The sequence below is a fragment of the Indicator indicator genome, chromosome 5, assembly GCF_027791375.1.
Source record: "Indicator indicator isolate 239-I01 chromosome 5, UM_Iind_1.1, whole genome shotgun sequence".
Classification (NCBI taxonomy): domain Eukaryota; kingdom Metazoa; phylum Chordata; class Aves; order Piciformes; family Indicatoridae; genus Indicator; species Indicator indicator.
The window spans coordinates 19,867,952-19,890,034 of NC_072014.1; the positions used below are offsets into that span (position 1 = coordinate 19,867,952).

The window sequence follows — 22,083 nt, forward strand, 5'->3', positions numbered from 1 at the left end:
CGGCACCTGGGAGAACATGCTGGCTGCAACAGGCGCCCAGCAGGGCCCGGCTGCGACAGCGACGGCAGGGCGGGGCTGAGCGACGGCGGCGCCGCGCCCCGGCAGGAAGGGCCACCCGCCGACCCGGAAGGCCCGGCACGAGCAGCCGGTTAGGGGGTTGTGCCAGCGCGGTGGTTTGGTGCTTGTGTTGTCGCTGCCGTCATGGGGAAGTCGTTCGCCAACTTCATGTGCAAAAAGGATTTCCATCCCGCCTCCAAGTCCAACATCAAAAAGGTGAGGGGGGGCAGGGTGCTGGGCTGGCGGGGGGAGCCGTTGGAGACCTTGCTAGGCGGCTGGGCTGGGGCAGAGTGCTGCGGCCCCTCGGCCGGGGGGGGTCACTCGGTTAGTCAGGCCGTATCAGCCGTGCACCAAGGGACCTCGGAAGGGTGGGACGTGGCCGGGCAGTATCCCGTGAGGAATGGTAGGCTCCCGGCACTGGAACGATGTGAGTAAAGGCATATCGGCCTTCCTATAGTGGCACCGCCTTCGGACAAGAGGGACAAGGGGGAAGGAAGAAAAGTTAACAAATATTTGGAGCTTCAAACTTACTTCCTCGCAGGTCTGCATAACTAGTGCCTTTTCCTGGCTCCAGCTTTCCAACACCTGGTTCCCTGGATAAATAGGTGCTGTATGCTGTCCAGCACCTGTCACGGTGTGCTCATGTTCTCCCAGTATTTCATACCTGCTTGACCTGGTTCCAGGGCTCTCTCCTTCAGGACTGTACCATGTCAGGAGCTTCCAAGAGAACCTGGTATTTGAGGTCTGATGAACCTTATGTGAGGAAGCATTGCTGTGAGGAAGACAGTGACACAGCGAGGGTGTTTTCTGAGCCAACTTTTCTCTTAGAATTAGTAAACTTTCTTATATTTTGTCAGTTCTTAAATGTTGTTGGAATTGTGGCTTATAAAAGTTACTGCTTGTGTGAAGTTCATTTGTTGAAACACTGCACAGAAATAGCATCTTTTGCGTGATTAGAATGGGAATTTTCCATTGCTTTGTATTCTTAATAGATTAAGCCAGTTAAGTATTTTCTGTATTTATTTAAAATGTAAACTTGCATGTTTTAATTAGGTATGGATGGCAGAACAGAAAATATCGTATGATAAGAAGAAACAAGAAGAATTAATGCAGCAGTATTTGAAAGAACAGGAATCCTATGATAATAGGTGAGCACTGGCATAAAACTATGCACTCCTTCCTACTGTCTTTTGTTTTCATGGCAATAAAAGACATGTTATTGTGAGATATTTGAAATACCATATAGCTTGGGCCAGAGTAGTAGGACAGTGACTGTGACTCATAAATTGCTGTCTGATTAAGCAGAGGAACAGGAGCTTCTTTAAAGTGGCTTGAGCATATCTTCCAATTCATTCTAAAATACATTGCACAGAACAGATTCGGATCACACAGAACTCTGTTTCATGATTCTGTGGAATCAATTATGTTGCAGTTGTGTGATTTGGGGTACACCATGGAGCATGCAGAAGTATTGACCGATCGCTCAGGTGTTTTTTGTTGGTCAAATATTTTTACTCAAGAAATAAAAAAAATTGACAGTTACTATAACAATTATCCTGCGGTACTTTTGTTTTTAAACAATACAAATGTGACTGTTCTGTGTGTGACCCTCTAAACTCTGTCCTTTTTGTTTAGATTACTTATGGGTGATGAGCGTGTGAAGAACGGTCTTAATTTCATGTATGAGGCCCCACCTGGAGCAAAGAAAGGTACTATGGTTTCCTAATCGTGAGCAGGCTGTACTGCAAAGCTAAAAACCTTCTGAAGAAATAAGCACAAGTGTTTTTATTTTAAAATAATGCATTCCTCGTGAGGTAATGCTGAAAAATATGAGTTCTAGTTCTTCCCATGGGAATATGCAGACATATATAGCATATAATAATTTGCATATCACGATGCTTTAATATCCTCAAGAATGGTTGGGTTTGTTATTTTTGACTAAGAGTTGAATGTGAAGGGGGGAAACAGTTAAAATATATTCCTAGTGATAGCAGAAAGTCTGTACTTGACCAAAGGTTTCTTTTTAGCCAGTTGTAGAGCTATTGGATGAGGAGTACTAGGCCTTGGCCAAGATGATGGCTTGGACTACACAAACTGGTGTGTTGGTCTATTCTCCTTTTTAGAAATCGCAGGGTCACCTTCGCTTAGGAATTCTCTCCACAATTCAGCTTGATGCATGTCAAGCATAGGAACTACCAAAGCAAGAACTTAATTAGTGGACGTTTTGTAAATAAATACTTAGATTCACTAGTCCAAAAGTGCTGGCTTACCTGACTCTAGTGGGTCTGTGACACTATTTAGTAGATTCATAATGGAAGTTACTAATTACCCGGTGGATACTCATATCAGTCACTTAATTTTAGCAAAATCTGAATGTAAATGCAGAACTAGGAACATATATTTCCTTTAAAAGAAAACATTCTCTTTTAAATGCATCTTTCCTATTTGCCAGAAAGCCCTTGGAAATGCTTGGGTGGGCTCATTCTTGTAGACAAATTTTGCAATTATTTAACTTCAAATGCTCTTAAAGTAATCCCTTAAGCTTAGAGCAAAATGCTGCTTTAAACTAGTGATTTTTGCTAGAAGATAATCTTTTTAATATTTTCAAGTTAAGTATCCTTGTTACTTACATAGAAACCTTTCAGCTTTTATTTTTTTAATCAGATTAATAGAGTTTTAAAAGATTATTCTGGTTTTACAGAATTTGTAACCATATACTAGAGCCTGATTATGAAGTGTCTTCTATTTAAATAAATTTACTTTCTGAGTATTTGCATTGTCGTGTTTAATATAAACCATAAAATGTTTTGTCTCCAGCATTAGACACATCAGCTGCATTTTACATGTGTAATTAATGTATTATTTCTTTTTTTTCCATGATTTCTCAAAATTCAGAGGAAACTAAAGAGGTATTTCATTACATCATTTCTTTGTTTTCTTTCTACATAACATGTACTATCAAAAAAAATTCAAACTTAACATGCTTTCTGTTTTCTAGCAAGATGGAGAGACTGAATACAAATTTGAATGGCAAAAAGTCGCCCCTCGAGAAAAGTAAGCTATCTGGATTTTAGCCAAGTATTTTAGTTTTTTCTTCTTGATTATCTTTCATATCATTTTCTGTTGTGGTTTTTTTTTGTTCGTTTTGGTGTTTTTCCCCTCCTGTTTTCTTTTAGAGCAGGTCACTTATGTCTACTCCTGCCATGTCCTGGCAGTTAGAACTTGTAAAATTGGAACCATTTCCTTGACCTTTTTTGAAAATGCATTAAAACTAATGTTTACTGGAAGTATGTTTCTGATAATGGATACATACTTTATAATAAAAGGTAGTTGATGTATGATGTTGATTTGTTTTTTTTTTTTTTAGTAGTGAATGAGTATTTGTTCTCTTTTGTGTTTGTGTAACAGGTATGCTAAGGATGATATGAATATCAGAGATCAGCCATTTGGTATCCAGGCAAGTTACATAAATGTCACTCTGGGGAAGTCTTGGGTATATTTCAAATATTATCTAACTGCAGAACGTTCACATGGACTCTCTTAATTTTATCATCTGTTTCTCAGTGAGTTTAAAAGCTTGTCTTATGCCTAATAACAGACATTTCTGTAAACTTTAAGCTGCGTTGTTAACTAAATTATGTTCATTTTCTTTTTTTTTTTATTTGTTTTTTACCCTTTTAGGTGCGGAATGTGAGATGTATTAAATGTCACAAATGGGGCCACGTCAACACTGATCGAGAATGTCCCTTGTTCGGCCTTTCCGGAATTAATGCAAGTTCAGTCTCCAGTGATGGATCAGGTAGGCAGCGAATACATTGTAAAGATTCTGGTTAGATGTTTTGAGGGAACCCCTCGCATTTAGTTTTAGAAGGCTTAAGTCTATCATGTATATGAAAGAGTTGATGAAATGAGGAGAATTATTCTTTATTCCAAATGTAGGATCTGCAATTTCAAGTTAATTATTTCAAATGACAGGAACCTAATTTTCTAATTAGTAACATATTTAAAAGAGATTCCATAATGACTGTTGCTTTAATTCTATCTGTGGCAAAAATTGAGAAGCTGCAATAAGATTGTTTATATCAGAATGACAATATTTGTGTTACCAAAAGAAAAAAAGGGTTCTCAAAGACTTCCAGTTCAGATTCAGGCAGACTGCTTAGAAACGCTAGAATATACCAGTGTATACCAGTGTATCTTTGTTAATCCTTTGGTAAAAAAGGAAAGGTTTGGATTTTTTTATATATGTAGTTGTGCTTCTGTAAGTGGCCAAGCAATTTAAACCTAGATTTCCAAATGCCCGGGTTCCTTTTAGCTGGCTCTGTCTTGCATCATGAACTACAATTTTTTTTTCTCCATTAGCTTTCCTGCTACTTGAAGTCTCACAGCAGTTAGTGTTAGATGAGGCTTAAAGAATTGGAGATAAATGTTCAAATCAAATAATTATTTTACCTCCAATATTTTGCTTTGTGTAATTTGACTCAAGTTTGTAACACTTTTAAGATTCTTTAAATTGTGGCCCATTAAAGAAACACCTGGTAACATGGATGAGTCTTCAGCCTTGCTGTACTGCACTTCAAGATCGTGTGTTGTGTTGCACACTTGATAACATCTGGGATTTTTCTGTCTTTCCTCAGGTTATCTATTTTATGCAACAGTTCTTAGTCTTATTACATATTTAACCCACCAACAATCTTGCTTTTCAGAATTAGGTCACCTAGATATGTCATTTCTTTGAGATGAGGGCTGGAAGACCGAATTGAAAGGAAGTAGTGTCACTTACACTCCTCTGCTTTTAGGTACTGATGATTATACCATTGCATTACCCATCCTATAATTGACATTCTCAGCCTTTCTATTCAGAAGGTTATAATACTAAGTCATTTTCTTGCCTCATTCCTACTGTAGAAGAAGCTATGATTGGAGCGTTTGTCAGTAGTGGAATTTTATATTGTGCAGCTCTTACATGTCTGATACACTTTCGTGCTGCAGAACACCCTGCCACCCCTGCCCCGTTCAAAATCTGTGTAAATTTTAGGAGTGTTTGGCTATGAAAATGGGAAATATCCGTACGTGGTTGCAAAAACTTGAAAATGGGCTCCCTCTTATTTGTAATAGTGTATACAGATGCTTTGCAGAGTCGACATAAGACTAACTAGTTGTTTCAAACCTAACTGAACTGCCTGTCTAGGTATAGGCAACATTTGACTGCTGTGGGCATTCCCTAGTCAGAGTAATTTGTTATCCAGATAGCTTTCCAGACAGTCTTTGTAAGCCTAAAGAGAGGAATTTGGCACATATGGTGAATTTTGCATGAAAGTACTTGCATGTTCTCAGGCTGTGCCAGTGCCCTCTCACTTTCAGCTCTGGAACTTAGTGTGCTATTCTGAGCATAGCTATTTTTTAATAGGCTGAGGAAGGATTTCAAGGAGCAGGAGTGGGTGACAGATCAGGATTTGTATATATAATTTGTAAGACACTGTTCTTGGGTTTAAATAGTCAGCTGTAATGATACTGCTTTCAAGGAAATTGTGTAAAAACACTGCAGGTAAAGCTTAAAACTATTTTAAATTCTTGATTTAATAGCAAATACAAGGCTTGTAGGAAGTGGTAATATTAATTAGGTCGTCAGATAAGAGGTTGTCTGGTTTTTGTATCCTCAGGAATACAATCCTTTCATCAACTTTTCTAAAACTTCATATGATTTAATAGCAAGCTAAATTGTAGTCCTTTGACATCTTATAGAAATTCCATGTATGTAAATGAAGAACTACAGTTGAGAACACAAGTTATTGAAATCACTGATTCTCTTAAGACTCATAATTCATCCACGTAGTGTGTTAAAGCTTACATCAATGTAGAAGAAAATACACACCCTGAATAAATAGGAATTTCAGCAATGGTGAGTGATTGCTTGTAATGTACAGCAAGAATTTTTTTACTTTTTATCTTTAATAGCTAAATGTGTTAAAATGTTTGCAGCTAGCTCTCAAGGAGTTGAAAAATTTGGGGCTAATTAATCGGAGCAGATAATACTTCAAAGGGTCAGGAAGTAATTCTATATGTAGTATATACGTATCTTTGAAAGCTTGTTCCTAGCTTATATATCAGGAAATCAAAATACAAATATTGTCTCATGACAGGGTACATCTGAGAGTTGCAGATGTAATAAGTAGTAAAGGTGAAACCAGAATTAAATGCTAGGCAATACACAGGACTCCAGTTAGTTTGTGAGATTAACTGTATTAGGGGGACCAAATACAGGCTAGAAATAATTGGAACTTTTTTTTTTTTAAGACAAATCTTTGGAATTTTTTTGTAAAGTCTTTGAGAACTCTGCTTTGAAGTGATTTTCTTGGTAGAACTTTATTTCCTCTAATTTTCAGTCCTTTCATCCTAACAAAAGATGATCTTGCATCCTTTTCTTGCAAACTGAACTGAATAATTCTTTTCTAGGCGGTGCGTGGTAGTTGCACTACCTAAATTTAGGTTAGGATTCTTCAAGCTTTAGAAATGCTTTGTCAGAGCACACCATGCATCAGCACAGTGCTGGAGGATGCTAGTCCATGCACTGTAAAGCATCCTGGCTGGAAATGCAATCAATGCTTGTGAACCATCGACCTCATGGTTCTGAATCTGATACTCTACAGACATTGTCATTGCTAATTTCTGCAGCAGGCAGGTGTTCAGCCATCTCCAGGAAAGCACATCTTCATCATACGTAATGGTTACTTCAGAAGACAAATGCTATCACTCCAAACATTCCCCTCTTCATCCTCCTTCCTGCAGCATTTGTTGCTGAGCACAATGTCATATGGTGTGCGATATCCCTGTGGTTGGCTAGAGTCAGCTGTCCGAGCTGTGTCCTCTCACAGTTCCTTGTGCATTCCCAACCTGCTCCTGTTGGGCAGCCTGAGAAACAGCGGGGGCCTTGACACTGCACAAGCACTGCTCAGCAATAGCTAAAACGTCCCTATGTTTATCAACCCAAACAGCACTAACCCAAAACATAGCCCAGTGCAAGTTACTGTGAAGAAAACTAACTCTTGTCCCAGCCAAAACCAGTACAGTGGTAGCCACAGTGTTGCTGAAAAAAATCTTTATGCATGTATAAAGAACTTGCGCTTGCCTAACGAGAGGGACATTTTCATCTTTCCCCTTGGTCAAAAGAACCTTTTGAGAGGAAATGAGGGTCAAAAAATATGTTTTATTAGGATAACCAAATTATTGAGTTAAAACCAGCAAGAGCAGCCTTTCCCCATCATTCCTATTCTTCCTCTAAAAAAAATGGGCCTTCAAAGATCCTAGTTGAATGGTGGCTTCAGTTTGACATAAGTCCAAGGTGTGTTTTTTTTTTATGCCCAAATTAATGAGTTTCATTGGGATATAGACTCCTTATTTGAATGAAAAAAAAAAGCTGAAGTACTGCCAAAGCCTACTTCAAGAGCACTTGACACAGGCTCAGTTTGTGTATTGTTGTAGTTTGTTCATGCTTCAGAAAGAGCAAACCAAAATGTCTTATTTGCACTCAGTCTATTTTTTCAACCTCAGGAAACTGAGTTCATACAAATGAATAAGATACTCCTATGTCTGATTTAGTTGCATTATCTGAAGTTCCTACTCCGTGTCTCTGTGAAGAAAAAGCAGTTTTTTATTTCCTACATTTTATTGTTTTTTTCACATTATAAAATAACCACCAATATAGGCTTTTCCTTTCCCATAAATTCTATAAGTTGTGATTCTCTTCTTTCAGCAGAGGGATACTTGTCTTTGAATCTTACATGATGGCTGCACTGTAATCTTCCTCTTTGCACGTAAACTGACTGACCATTGCTGTTTTAGATGCAGTGTTGAATATCATGTGTGCAAACACCAGTCATGGACTTAAGTTTACTGTGGTGGAACTGCTGCAAGGCAAAAGCTTGTCTGTGGCACAGAGCTGTGTTCTGTGAGAAAAAATCTGCTGTCTTTCTAGAACACTGCAGTGCTTCAGCAAACCAAAATAATTACAATCAGTACCTTAACTTAGGCATGGTGATTTGGTTATTTTGCTTCTGGGGCCATTTTTCTAATCTAGCTGGTAGTTCATACCCCCCAAAAAATAATAATCTTACCATTTAAAAAGCACCTATTGAATAATATCTCACCAGTGAATAGAGATTATTTTTGCAATAAGGCAATTTCAGTGGATGTGGTTATCATGGGATAATCACACCCCTGGGGTATGGTCTTGTCTGTAATCTCCCAGGAGTGTAATTATTTCATGATAACTGCACCCCCTGGTGTTGCATTATTTCCATTATGAAATTCTTAGTTTTAGATATAAAGTAACTTACTTTGATCACTGGAAACTGCAGAGTAGCGTTAGAATGTTCCAGCTGTGAGGCTTACAGAGACCAACTTATAAGATTTACTTCTTTACAAAGATAAATTAGGCAATCAAAATGCTTCTTTGGGCTAAACTGATTTACAGGTTTGGGGTTTTTTACTGATAAAATCCTAACTTTCAAAGTTCAGATAAGATGAAAATACCAGCTATGATTCTGGGTTAACATGCTGCTGTGTATATATATGCATGTATGTAATAGGTCATTGCATCTAAAAGTTTGCCTGTTCTTTTAACTTTATTAGAACAGAGATGAACAGGTTTTCTGTGCAAAATGTTTAGAAGTAATACTGTTACTTCACTTCTTGGTCTGCTAAAGTTAGGACAAACTTAAACACCTCTTTTTCTTTCTTTCTTTCTTTTTTTTTTTTCCTGAAAACAGTCTTATTTTGCTTGGTGAGGGTTGGGGGAGAGAATTGCTAAAAAGCCATGAAAGCTTGTGACTTCTACCATAGGTTTTTTTGAGAACAAGTAACCTGCTAGGAATCTATTACTGTCTTATGAAGAAAGGTATTAGTATCTTATGAAGTAAAGCTAGTGTCTCAAATAAGTAGGAAATTTTATGAATGGTGTAGTTAGAAGTGGGATGGTAAGATTAAAAAAGTTTCTTATGTTCTTGGCCTATGAAACCAAAGCCTGGAGAGAGCTGGGCATCCTCTTTTGCTGTAGAATGCTTTAAATATTTTACAGCCAAGTGGCTCCATATGTGATCTGTCCAGTGAAATTACTGAGAAGAAAGTAATGTAAGGTGGTAGAAATGCATGTTGTGAAAAATTCAGGTATATAATGGTAAAAATGTAATGGAGGAACATGTGTGTACATCTCACTCTCTACATGTATCTAATGCCTTATGTTCTATGATGATAAAGAAACTCTTGGTCTGTCTATGCAAATGCAGACTTCTACAGATTCATTATCAGCTCACAGTTTGTGCTCCTCTCATCACCTGCGTATACCTAAAATAATTGTGGTTGTGGTTTCCACTAGCTTATCACTTAGTATCTTCAGCTATCTCTAGCTTTTGGGTGAAACTCCTTTCCATAATAAACACTGAAATTACCAGTCATATGGAGACAGCAAAACAGGATCTCTGTATATCCTACTTTCTGTCTATACCTTGCTGCATTTTTTTCAGTGACAAGTAAGGTAGTTTTTTGTTTCCCAAAAGATTAAAAATCTGCATTGTGTCAGGAATGCAGGAATTGATTTAAGTATTCTCTTTAATCTATAATAACGAAGGAAAGGTATTTGAATGTTAACTGTGAATATTTGTATAAATGGTCGTCTACAGAAATGGTGTATGAAACCTTCCTCTATGATCTGCAGCTGAGACCTTTGATTGTGAACAGTAGGAACCTTAAGTAAATCTTCATATAGTTTAAGAACTGACACATTTTAGAATAATCCTCTTTTTTTGTTTCAGAAGCCTCTGTATTTGATGTGAATGCATAAAATACAGCTTCCTTTAGAAGTCTTGTGCTTGCAATTTAAGCAATAAATATGGCTTCCTATAGTTTGTTTCCAAACAAAACAATTCAATGATTCTATGATTTCATGAAAATACATAACTGCAGACACTACCTAAGTACAACTGGTTATTGTAATTTCCCCTGTCACAGGTGGGAATAGTGGTTACACTCTTACAGCTTTTCATCTCTTTGCTTCTCATGTGTATTCCATCATAAAAATCTATTTAAAACTTAATTGTTTGCAAAGAATCATTCGGTTTGCTGATCTGAATGGGTGACTGTAGTGAAGGCTTTTATCAATAAATTGAGCAGATACTGTCAAGACAGTCAACAAGAGGAGGGAGAAGTAAAACTAATCATTTTGGTGATACTGGCAATCATAACATTATGGTCTGTCCTTACTGCCACTAAAACTGTTGCAGACAAAAAAGTATTTAATCACAGTCGTTGCGAAAAAGGTTTTAGCATTCTGTTCTCTAATATTGGATAATTCGAAAAATGGGTTTGACATTTTAATGGAGGCCTGCTAGATGGTGTGCTATAGTGGGCATTGTTCTCTCAAGAGGAGTCCTGTGCCCGTGCCTCTTGCAGGAAACGTTCTGGCAGCAACAGTGTTACATACACTCTGCATGTGTAGCTTCAAGAGAAGTAGAGAATTGAAAATTAATTGCAGCTATAGGTTTATCTTGTTTCTGGAATGGGAGTGGGGGTAGTGATGCAGAGTGGGAGAACTTGCTGTAAGTTAAGCACTTAAATAATTGAAATTCAGAATTATATTTCCTCCCTTGGATTTTTCATAGAGACAGAACTAAATCTGTTAAATTGACCTCAGTTGAGTGTGACAAGAAATGGGTGTGTGCTTTGTTACTAATTTAAAAAAGAAACAGTAGAAATTCCAGTATGCTATCATTCTGCAGTTGAGTATAATTTATGCTCATATAGGCTTCAGAAAAATTCTATTTACAGATCCTTTGTTGGTATAAATATTATAAAGCTGCACCAACAACAGTTGAGCAAAGGTTGCACTCAAGTTGTGGTTTGTTAGACTAAAATCCTTCTTTTCACACCTCACTGAAGGGTTCATGTTTCCAGATTTTGTGCCCTCTTTGAGTCAGCTGAGCTGTCTGGATTTTTTTCCTTAAGTAGTATCTTAAACAGAAGGTAACAGAGATGGTGCAGCAAGAACTTCTCTGGGAAGTAAGAAGCAGGAAAAACTGTAATCTATTTACTTGACCACACTGTTTCTTGAGAATTATAAATAGTTTTTGAATCCTTTGGTGGATCTTTAAATATAGAGCCTCTTTTGTGCAAGCTCTTAATATAATTTTGGGTATCTGTAGCTGTAGAAAACTTAACAAGTTGTCAGTTTTCTTAAAAAAGTATGGTATTGACATGCAGTTAATTCCACTATATTGTAAAAAGCTTTTCTGAGAGTATGAATTAATTTTAAAGCAAGTAAATCTTTTTGTTTTAAACAAATGTCATCTGGAAGTTTTAAAGGTTTTTTCTTTTCTTTTTTACCCTATCAAAATGTAAATTCCAGAAAATAAGCTTGACAATTATATTCAAAAATAGCAAGGTACTGTGTTTGACTTATTTAAAAAATAATAAGAAACATGATGAAACATTGTAACTTTGAAGTTATTTTTAGTTTGCTGATGGCAGAATGCTGAGGGGCTAGTTGTCAGAAGTTGTAGCAGTTAGCTATTTTTACAGGATTCCTGTATCTAACATTCTGTCAGCTCATGATGTCATCTAGATGTTTTCACCTGTGTGAGATCACACAGGTAGCTTCTTAAACTGTCTCACAAATCCATAAGGAATTAATACATTGAGGACATTGTTTTTCGTAGTAGACAAAGGGAGGTTTTGTACCTTATATAGAAGTGATTTTTTACAAGTCAATGAGTGCTGTTAAGAATACTTAGCTAACATCAGCTCACAAGATTTTAGCCAGTTGAGAAACTCTCAGCTCACTCTTAAGATCTCTTTGACAGTTTATGGCTAACCAGAAAATACATGGTTACCAGGTATGCGAGTGGTGACCTAAGTGTAGTTAGTCATGAAGCAAAGACAGGCTGAAAAGATTTACCTCTTTGGCTTATCAGGCAAACAAAGTTTGATCATTCCTCTGGGCATAGTCATGTCTCCAACAAACAGGACTCCACAGTTAGTTCACACCAAACAAAGGAAGAGGCTCTCTCTAACAGCCACCGTACTGATGGCTCCAAAATAAAGCTTTAGCACCTAGACAAGGAAGCCAAGGACAATTCTGAGAAGCTGTGTTTTTCAAGCCTCAGTTAAGTACTAAAGTATAAATCAAAAGCAGTCTATTGAGGCATGTATGTGAAAAGAAAGTCACCAAGCTTTTGATTCCTTTGATTCTAAGGAAAGGAATTTATTTACGAGAAGAATTATTTTCTCGACTCTCCTTGTTTTGTTGCAGAAAGTAGATGGTAATAGACATTTGTTATTAGGCTGTGCAGTCATTGTTAAATATAATGTCTTAATTTAACTTCTCAGCTTGGTCCTGTAACCAGTCACTTTAGACTGCCCAGATCAGATATTGTTACTATGGTTTGGCATTGGTAGCCAAACAAAGGTAGTGATACAATCTTGCTATCAGTGAGCAGCAGAAATTCAGAGACAGAGGCATCAGCTGTTCAGAAAAAAAAACAAGAGCAAGTTCGCCTGTGACAGCCTCTCAAAAATGTTCGTGCTTTTTAAACTCCAAAATCAAACGCTGCAAGAGTCCTCCATAATCAACTGTAGAGGACAGCATGCTTGCGTCATGCCTGGCTGTGGTCTGCCGGAAGGGTCGTGAAACAGAACTCTGTTTTGACCTTACTTTCATTGATGGGGGTGGTTTCTTCTTCTTGTTTTTTCTAAAACCTTTAATGACAGTAAAAATAATGCATCTAATAAAGCTTCATGGAGATATTGCATCTCCATGCAAGTCAGGCCAAACCTATGGTACTGTTTTCCCTCAACACAGTTATAGAGAGGCAGAACAGAAATAATATATTTCATAAACGACTCTCAAGGTTCTGTAGGTGCATTTTATGTAGCTTGTATATATCCATAAAACAGGAATAACAGTGTTTTTTTAACTGTTCTTGTCACGGTAATACCACATTGCAAAAAAAAATATTGCAGATGGAGCTATAAATGTCTCCTTAATGTCATTAATAAGGATACAGAAGCCACATAAATTTGGTTTTAGCCTGGCTTGCTTTCCTTTTAAGTTTACTTGTTTTTTGGTTTTGTATTTTCTTAAGCCTAATATTGGTTTCACCTCCAAAAGGTATACAGAAGCTAACTCAAACATTTGTGTGTTAGATCCCAGCTTGAGCTGCCACTCTGACAGGTCTCTTGTTCGCTTTTATAGATCTGTGTGATAACAGCACAACTGACCTCCATCGGGCACAAGTGCGAAAAAATCAGTAGTACTGTGCAATCATTATACACATATGCAAAACAGGATATTATTTTGCTTACATCTTTGCCTGAAAGGTTTGTATCTAGAAAGTAATTTTGAACTGTGGTTTTGAAGGCCAACATGCCTTCATGCCTCTCTGGTCTCTGTTCTGCCTGTAGTCCTTATATGGAACCACAAAGTTAGGATTTTTGCCTTTGTCTTTTTGCAGATCTCCTTTATGTGTGTTGTATTCCCCTATTTATGTAATCATGCTACTGGGAGTTATTAGGTATCCAGTATGCATCAAAATGTGTTCAATGCTGAGACACTGAAGGAGGAATAGCTGTCAAATTAGTTCAGTTACATTCAGTTCAGTTGAGCAGTGGTTCTTACTGCCTTTGGGTAATAGGGACTCCAAGCTTCAATCTGGCCAAACGTTTTGGCTTTTTTGGTATGATGAAATCTTTTTTCATAATTCTGCACTTTGTCTCTGTTCAGCTTCCTCATACAGGGCTTGGTTAGGTTTAGCCATGTGATTGAGCTGTATGGCTCGTTTGTATAGCCTTTTCAAATCAAGACTTTAGCTGGTACCGAATTCTCTTGTCAGATTTCTGTCTAGTGTTGGTTTCTATTCCAGCAGAGTAGATTTGGGCAAGCAGAGAAGGGTTTCAAATTTCAAATAGGTAAAAATGTAGACACTGGAGCCCATAGACATTCATTAACTACCAGTGAGCTTACAAATGCACTGTAACACATAAAAACCACTTTAAGTGAAAATAAGGGTGGGAGGAATAACCTCTTACTTATAAGAAATGTAAACTCAAGGAAATACTAAAAGGGATCTTAATAGGAAATTCTTTTGCCTGGCAAAACAAGGAACTTGTGAAATAGTCAGTAATGCAAGGGCTCTTTAAAGCACTCTAAAAGTTTTACCTTCTTCTTTCCTGCTTTACATATAGTCCTCTTTGTTTCTGTAAGCAGTACTTTATACAGAAAAACCAAGAAAATGTTGAAGTTACATCTTCCTTTGAGAAAGTGCTATTTTATTTCCCATAGTAAAAATTGTCCTTTACTTTCCATAGTTTTCTGTGTTAAAAATGCATGAGTTTTGTCCATCTCTACAACTAAGAAACTCTTGAAATCACAAAGCAGAATCATTATGTTTCATAAGACTGGTTAATCTTATAATTTACAGTTAGTATTCTGCAGTAATGTAATTGTGTGCTCCATGCTCTTATTACCTTCCTTATAACTCTAGATTTACCTTATATAGCAGTGCTAATTCATGGACAGTAAAGGTAGTGAATGAACTGGTAAGCAAATACACTGAAAGTGACCTAACAAGAATGTATATTTAGGGTAAAGCAAACGTATCTCATCAGACAAGTACATGAGGTACTTGATCACAGGTATTCAGTTAAAGCAAAAGAGGGTTTATAAATTATGCAGTCAGCTCTGAATGATCCAAACTCCATTCTGTTCTCTGCTTCTTGTTACATGTTCACAAAGAAAAACGGCATGTGCCAAATCCCAAGCACCTGCTCTAATGCAACATATTGTGCCTTTTTTGAGATGATAAAACAGAATTCTCTGAAGAGGTAACAGCCTAGTGACCTGGCATATGTAGGGGTCCCTAAATAAGTAAGGTCACAGATAATTTTTGTTCTATTTATTTATTTTCCATACATACACTGAGTTTCTAATAACGTTTACTTTCTATATTTGGTTTCCAAAATGTGAAAAATGGTCTTGTTTTGGGAAAGAGGAGGCACCTAAAAGTCTTATTTAATGTGCTTTCTTTAGGTTTCCTGTGCTTTTTTAGTATAATAAAAATATATTGCTAGACTTACCTAAATATATTGTTTTCAACATGACAAAGTTACATAAGAGAATCCCCTTGTACTTAAAGAAAAATGCAATTATTTTCTATGCTGAATCTCCAGACTGCTGTTTTAGAAAATCATATCTGATTATTTGCTCAGCAGAAGATTATTGAGTTGATTTAGCTGTGATTTTACTTAACAAAGCTTCAGCTGAATTCCTACTGTGGAGTCCAAAAAAGGTAGAGAGATATAAATGATACATTCAAACTGTGATTTTTGTGAACAGGGCCATCAATGCACCCCTCGGAGCTAATAGCGGAGATGAGAAACAGTGGGTTTGCACTGAAACAAAATGTACTGGGGAGAAACTTGACCGCAAATGATCCATCACAGGTAATGATCTTTTTACCAGTAAGCTGAAAATGTCTACAAATCTAAATGTGATTGCTTGTGAATTGCTACTTAATGTTTTCAAATATGCATATCCATAGGAAAGCTGAATATCTCTACCAGTAGAAAAATGCCCAAAAACTTAGTGTTTTCCAGTTTTGTTTTAGTCAGAATGGTGAATCATAAATTGCTTATTTTAAAACCACATATAATAAATTAAATCCCTCCTCCGGGTGACTAGAAATTGAATTTTCATAAAGGGGATAGTCAGGATTTTTTTTCCACATGCCTCTGATGCAATGCTAGCCTTTGGATGAAATTTGAGGAAGCATGCACAAATAATTGTTGCCAGGAATGCTGTATCTGAAGACTTTTATACTTGATTAACTATTGTTACATTTATTATTTCTGAGAGTTAAAATGTTTCATTGTCTTTACTTAGACTGCACAGGGTACATTTCATAAATACGTAAAGTGAAAAACTCCTTGAGTGAGCCACCATGAAATAACCTTTGTTTGTATGGCAGGATAATCAAACCACCAGTAGAGAGGGTATAACATAGCTCTCAGCCATAGAAATCCTCTGTTAATAAGTTCATTGCGCCTCCATAGGTGGATGTATCTTTGCATTTAAAAAAAGCTGTGCATGCCAGAAAAACATGGCATATATGCACTGTTAAATGAATCACAGTGTGTTTGGTTTATGTTAGGTGTGGTTGGGGTTTTATAGAAGAACTTTTTAATTTTATTTCTTCTTTCCCCTCCTGAGTGTGGCTAAAATTAAAAACATCACAGTGGAGAACTGTAGTGTACCAGATGCACATAATTTGAAGAATTCAGGGTCTTCAAAGTAGCTATGCTTTGCTGATTGCGTTACTGTATGTAGATTATATGATTGCTGTATTTTGCATTGCTAGAACACTCTGTGAACATTTAAAGACTAATAACACAACAGTGAAGTAGATGTGTTAATACCCATTTTCCTAATGACTAAACCGAGACAGAAAAGTAATTTGCTTAAATTACTCTGGGTTCAAGCAGGACTAGCATCTTACCTATTCATCCAAGCATGATAACAATGGAGTGACTTATCCTGGCAAATCATGTGGGCTCACTGCAAAATTGGCTGGTTTTTGTTAACTATTTCAGAAATGTTTCTGTCCCTAGCAGTGATTTTTTTTCTTGTATTACTAATAACTCTGGTTGTATAACCCCCACATTCTAACGCCTACTCTGCTTTGAGACAAAAGGCGGGCAGGGGGTGGGGGCAATGTTCACTTTTTAGCAAGTTTGCTGCTCTTTCCAAAGTCTTAAGCTGACTTAGTAATACAAATATATTTGTGTCTGTGCAAATGTAAGGTCCATAGAGGAATCGCTTTTAATACAGAAATCTGAATGAGGAGATTATTTTTATATATAAGAATTTAATATCTTACCCACATTTTGCTAGGAATTTGTTGCAAGTGAAGGAGATGATGACCCAGAAGTTGAATTTTTAAAATCACTGTCAACTAAACAAAAACAGAAACTTCTAAGGTAAGTGTGGTACCGAGTGAAAGAGATCCGTATCGCTAGTAATTCTGACTCCGTGATTGTCCCTGTAACTCTGCTATGCCACTGAAGAACTTAGCCCCATCAGTACAGAAGAAAACTGGGGCTCGTAACTGGGATATTAAAATAAGAAATCACTGTCTCACTGAAGATGCTGTCAGGTGCTAGTTTAAAAGATTATTTTGCGCTCCATCGTTTATAGTATCTTCTCCCAGGATTAAAAATCCTATGTTGTTGCTTACTAGTTTACAACTGGGCAAAGCTTATTACCTTCTCCAGTATAGCTAAACTGATCCTGAGTTTGCACCCAGGGCTGAGGTTGACCTAGCTCCTCACTGCTTTTGTATCCGGGTTTTACAGTTTGCTGCTCCAGCAGAGGGGTCTCCCCAAAAGTACTGGGTTTGGAGTTCTAATAAAAAGTTAATCAAGTTTTCAGTCCTTGTTTCTGTCCTACTAATTTCACATGTCAAGTGACTTACTTTTTTCTTTTTCACTCTTAATTTGCAATGCAATCTTTAAAATAACCTGAAAATGTTCAAAATGCAAAATATTAACTACTGCCTGGTAGATCCTGTCCAGGCCTTTTTGGTTAAAAGACTTTCTGTGTATGAGGAGTGAAAAGAGAGGATATAGGTGAATGGCTAAGCAGGTACATGAGTAGATAGGTACTTATGGTATTTGCATACATAATTATCCAAAGAGAGTTGGCATATTTTGTAAGGAATATATATGTAGTATGATTAATGTAAAACAGTGTTTTGTTTGAACTTCTGCTGGCCCAACACAGGGAAATTACAATTATTTATGTTTAGAAAGTTGAAGTTCAGTAAATATTCAGGTCCTTTAGATTTTATTAGTCTGGGTTTTTATTAGTTTTCTTTTTAATGCACTGGAAGTAGTTTCACTATTCAGTCATTGATGTTTTGAGAAGAATAAACAGAAAGCGAAATAAAAATTAGGTGAAAGCAGTCAAACAGTGAATGCATGTGCATGATAGAGCATTGTATTTATGCCTAGAAAATGTGAATTTCTAGATGTGAAAGAAGAGGTTATTGAAAATATCTCTAATATTTGCCTGGAGAACTTGGAGACATAGGCTTTAGAGTCTCAGTTTCTATTCTTAATAGAAAACTAACGCTAATTGCGTTTTTTTCATTTTCAAAATCTCTTACAAAAATCCACAAACAAAAGCAGCAAAGACTTTTCCAAGGTCTCCAAAGCAGGCTGGCAAGGAAACAAAAGCACTACTGAATGTATTTATTTCTAGTTACAAGGTCAAATTTGACATATCCTAGTTACATTTTTTAATATTAAAGAATTTTAAAAATCAAATTCTTCCTGTTTTGAGGGAGCAGGTGTGGATTACAGGAGGATTCTTACTATGGTTAAAGTCAAGTTAGAATTTTAAAAGTAATACTTTGCTGAAGATGTTTTTGTGGAAAATAATGTATTTACTGTGTAATTCTTCAGAAATAGTGAACTTTAAAAGACAATGGCTGTAATTTAAAATGTTTTAACACTTCTGATTGTGCTGCTCTTCTGTTTTGAAAATAAAAGGAAGTTGGATCGTCTGGAGAAGAAAAAGAAAAAGAAAGACAAAAAGAAGAAAAAGCAGCAAAAGAAAAAAAGCAAAAATAAACACAAGAAACATAAGATGAGATCCTCTTCCTCATCCTCCAGTGAGACTTCAGTAAGCAGCAGTGATAGTGAGACTGACAGCAGAGATAAAGCAGCACAAAAGAAGATGTATTCTAAGAAAAGAAAAAAAGACAAGTTTTCAGAGGCTAGCAGCAGCAGCAGCGATTCAGAAGGAAAAGCAGAGATGAGGAAGGGAAAACTTTATGAAGGTCTCTCCAGTAGTCACGGTAACAAGGACAAAGATAGGGAGCAGTACAGACTGTTAAAGCAAGATAGTTCTGCGGAGAACAACAAACGGAGCTCCTGTGACGGGGAAAGAAAGTCCAAAAGCACATACCATAGCACCATCAAGAGAGAGACTGAAAAAAAGGAGAAGGATAGTAGAAGCCAAAGCATGGATGAGAGGAGCAGAAGAAGCCCTTGCACAAGTCACAGCAGTTCCAGGCAAAGGCAAAGAAGAAAAAGTCTAAGTCAAAGCCCTGGCGAGGAGAAGCACAGGAAAAATGAAACCAGAAGCCCCAGCACAGATGTGCACAGAGAGAAGAAAAAATGTAGAGAGCGCTATGGGGACAAGTGCAGTAAAGTGGAATGCAGAGGAAGGAGCAGATGCAGTAGAAGCAGAAGCAGAGAGAGGAAAAAAAACAGATAGTATAGCGGACAGGTGCAAACAAGAATGTCTCCGTTTTTTGATGAATACCTCTAACAAGGGCTCAATTACGTATTGCTGTTCATTTTCCAACTTCTGTAACTAGCATTTCCTACATGAAGCCAACAGCATCATTTCTGTAATGTTGGAATATTTGTAAATTAGGTATAAATGTTAGGGTATTTTTCTTACTGTATAAATACACTTGCTGGCAAATACCTCTTCTATACATGCAGTAATTCATAGACCTGATTTCAGGATTTAAAAATATTTCAGAGCAGTACATGATATTCTTGGTTTTGTTAATGATGATTTCTGTTTAGATGTGACTATGAGAAGAAGAGGAGAATAATTTGGGAAGAATCCTGGGATATGTGAAATGCTAACAAATGTCCGAGGGAGTTCTGGATAAAATCACCACTTCATGTATCAAAACACTGTATTGTACAGGGGAGGGTGGGGTGTTATACTGAAGCGTTTTTCTTAAAGTTCCCTGTAAGAGATCAATTCCATGAGTTAAAAACAACAGAGAGACATAGTTCACGTAAGTGTGTAGCCAACATTTTTTGACCACCTGCAGTGTACAGCTTGGTCAGGGCTATCTAAACATCTTGAACCCCTGTTGGTGTATGTCAGTACAATGTCAAGTTATTGTTCAATAATCTTTCAGGACATGAAAAGAATATTTACTGGCTCAACTGTTTTGGGTATTTCATTGTTTGTAGTAGAAATTTAATGTAAAGAGACATCCTTTTTTTTAAATGAAACAAACCTTTTGGGTTTTTAAATGATTGTCATTTTCTCCACACATTGTAATGAATATGAGCTTCCATAATAAAATACCTTATTATTTAAAACCAGTAAGAATTGCCTTCTCCAGAGTTCTGAATCAGTACAAATGCACAAGGCAACCCTTGTCAAGGTTTTTATTGCAAAGGAAATGCCTCTCTGCCATTTCATAGTGGCAGATGGAAGTACATTACCTAGTGGAACAATTAAAAGACATCACCTAACTCAGTATTCTGGCAAGTAGCTTTCTTTCCCGCCTCCCTCACAGGACAAAGGGGAGCCTTTTATTACTTCTGCTTCTTAAAACGGTAACTTAGAAGTTTTTTGATGTCACAAGGAGTATAATATATGGTGGAAGTGACCTAGCTTATCCGTTAAGTACGTGTGAATGAGTTTGAAAGGGTGAGCCATTAAGAGATGTCACCTTTTAAATGCGTTTGTATTAGGTTGCCCCAGGCATTCTTGCTGAAGTAGCTAGGAGTTAAAGGTCCTGCACGATTCAGTAGAGTCAGAGCCTATGTACGTGTGGAAGCTCCAATTTGGAAAGAACAGGAGGAGACAGTCAAAATGTATGTACGAACAATCTAAACAAAACCTCTGGTGTAGGCTTTACTACCCCCTCTGTGCAAGAGAGGACACAGTAATGTCGTAAGAGAAAAGGTACAGTTTGGTAGAACATTTTCATGTTAAGTGCAGCATGAAAGATAAAAGGAATAATCAGTAAGTACGGGAAAGTGCCTCTACTCCAAAAAAGGTCTCTTGCTTATAAGTCTGTCTGATGGTTGTGTGGCACAGGAATCTGGCCACCCAGTGTCCTGCCAACTGCAGTGCAACTGACTTCTATCTGCAGAAGGACAGCTCATCATTTATGTTCGTAGGTGGTTTGAGGAGCTCTGCACTGTATTCATTTGCGTAAGCATATACTACGTGCCTCTTGCCTTTTTGCATAGCCAAAGACCAGCAAATGGCATGGGTTCGTTGTGATGGATGGCTATGGTGAATGGAAATTAAACCAGAAGAATAATAACATTTTTGATCTGTCTTAAAGACTACCTGCTAAAGAGTTTTGAAAGAAAACACTCAGTCTTGCAACACCTTTCTTGAATTCAGCACAGCCCTGACTGCCTGGGATAAGGCTGTTGCAGCTTTGGAGGAAGAGGCTCGTTTTCTCTCAGTTCCTAGGCCAGTTTGTGGCCTCGTACCGGTACCAGAGCGTTCCACAAAGGAGGCCGTGAAGGGCGTGAACCTCCTTCACCTGGGCCTGGCTGGCAAAGTCGCACCGTAAAACACGGTGGGTTCAAAACGTAATTAAGAGAAGAGGAAGGGTCGTTGGGGCAATGTTTCCGCAGCTTTCCCCCACAAGATGCGGGACCCGGGTGAAAGCCCTCACGCCAGCGGCCGCTGAGCAAGCGGCGTTGCCTGGAGCGCCTCGGCAGACCTCCCCCTAGGCCGGGACGCCACTGCGCTGGGCCCTCAGCGAGGCTGCTCCGCAGAACAAGCAGGGGCCCTGTAGGAGGTGCTGTCGCTTCACGGATGGCGATAAGAGCTGGGCTTTGGCGTTTGTTTGCTGTTGGTTGTTTGTGGTTTTTATTTTTTTAAGACGCGGGATAGGGCTAAATCGCGGCGAGACTGGGCGGCCGGGGACAGCAGCAGTTCCCTCAATCTCGCGGGGAGGGACCGGGCCCGGCGGCGCAGTCCTCTATCGGACATGTGAATAGGGCTCCCCGGGGCCGGAACGGGAAAGCTGGGGCTGAGAGCGAGCCGAGGGCTCCCCACGTCGGGCGGCTCCACACACCGCGGCCCCAGGAGGCTGGGGCAGTGTGAGGGCGACGGTGGGATGGCGTGGGCTCCCGCCAAGCCCTCCGGGGTCTTCCCCTGGAAGTGGGCGGTGAAAAGCCTCCGTCCTCGGGCGAGGG

General features: G+C 38.1%; 1 protein-coding gene across 1 annotated transcript; it reads left to right on the forward strand.

Annotated features, from left to right (window-relative positions):
• The first annotated feature begins 179 nt into the window (after positions 1-179).
• On the forward strand, positions 180-20,115 carry CIR1 (corepressor interacting with RBPJ, CIR1). The gene is made up of 10 exons (XM_054381095.1): positions 180-273; positions 1,111-1,205; positions 1,693-1,774; positions 2,955-2,966; positions 3,056-3,111; positions 3,466-3,514; positions 3,739-3,856; positions 15,440-15,546; positions 16,994-17,079; positions 18,652-20,115. Exons 1-10 carry the CDS (start codon positions 202-204, stop codon positions 19,379-19,381), a joined length of 1,407 nt encoding a protein of 468 aa, XP_054237070.1. The 5' UTR covers positions 180-201; the 3' UTR covers positions 19,382-20,115.
• The last annotated feature ends 1,968 nt before the right edge of the window (positions 20,116-22,083 follow it).

Bases quoted from the DNA above. Each gene is read 5' to 3' on its own strand.
- CIR1 (XM_054381095.1), top strand. From the start codon at position 202: ATGGGGAAGTCGTTCGCCAACTTCATGTGCAAAAAGGATTTCCATCCC. The intron at 1,206-1,692 runs GTGAGCACTGGC...CTTTTTGTTTAG, and splicing joins CAGGAATCCTATGATAATAG to ATTACTTATGGGTGATGAGC. The intron at 3,857-15,439 runs GTAGGCAGCGAA...TTTTGTGAACAG, and splicing joins AGTCTCCAGTGATGGATCAG to GGCCATCAATGCACCCCTCG.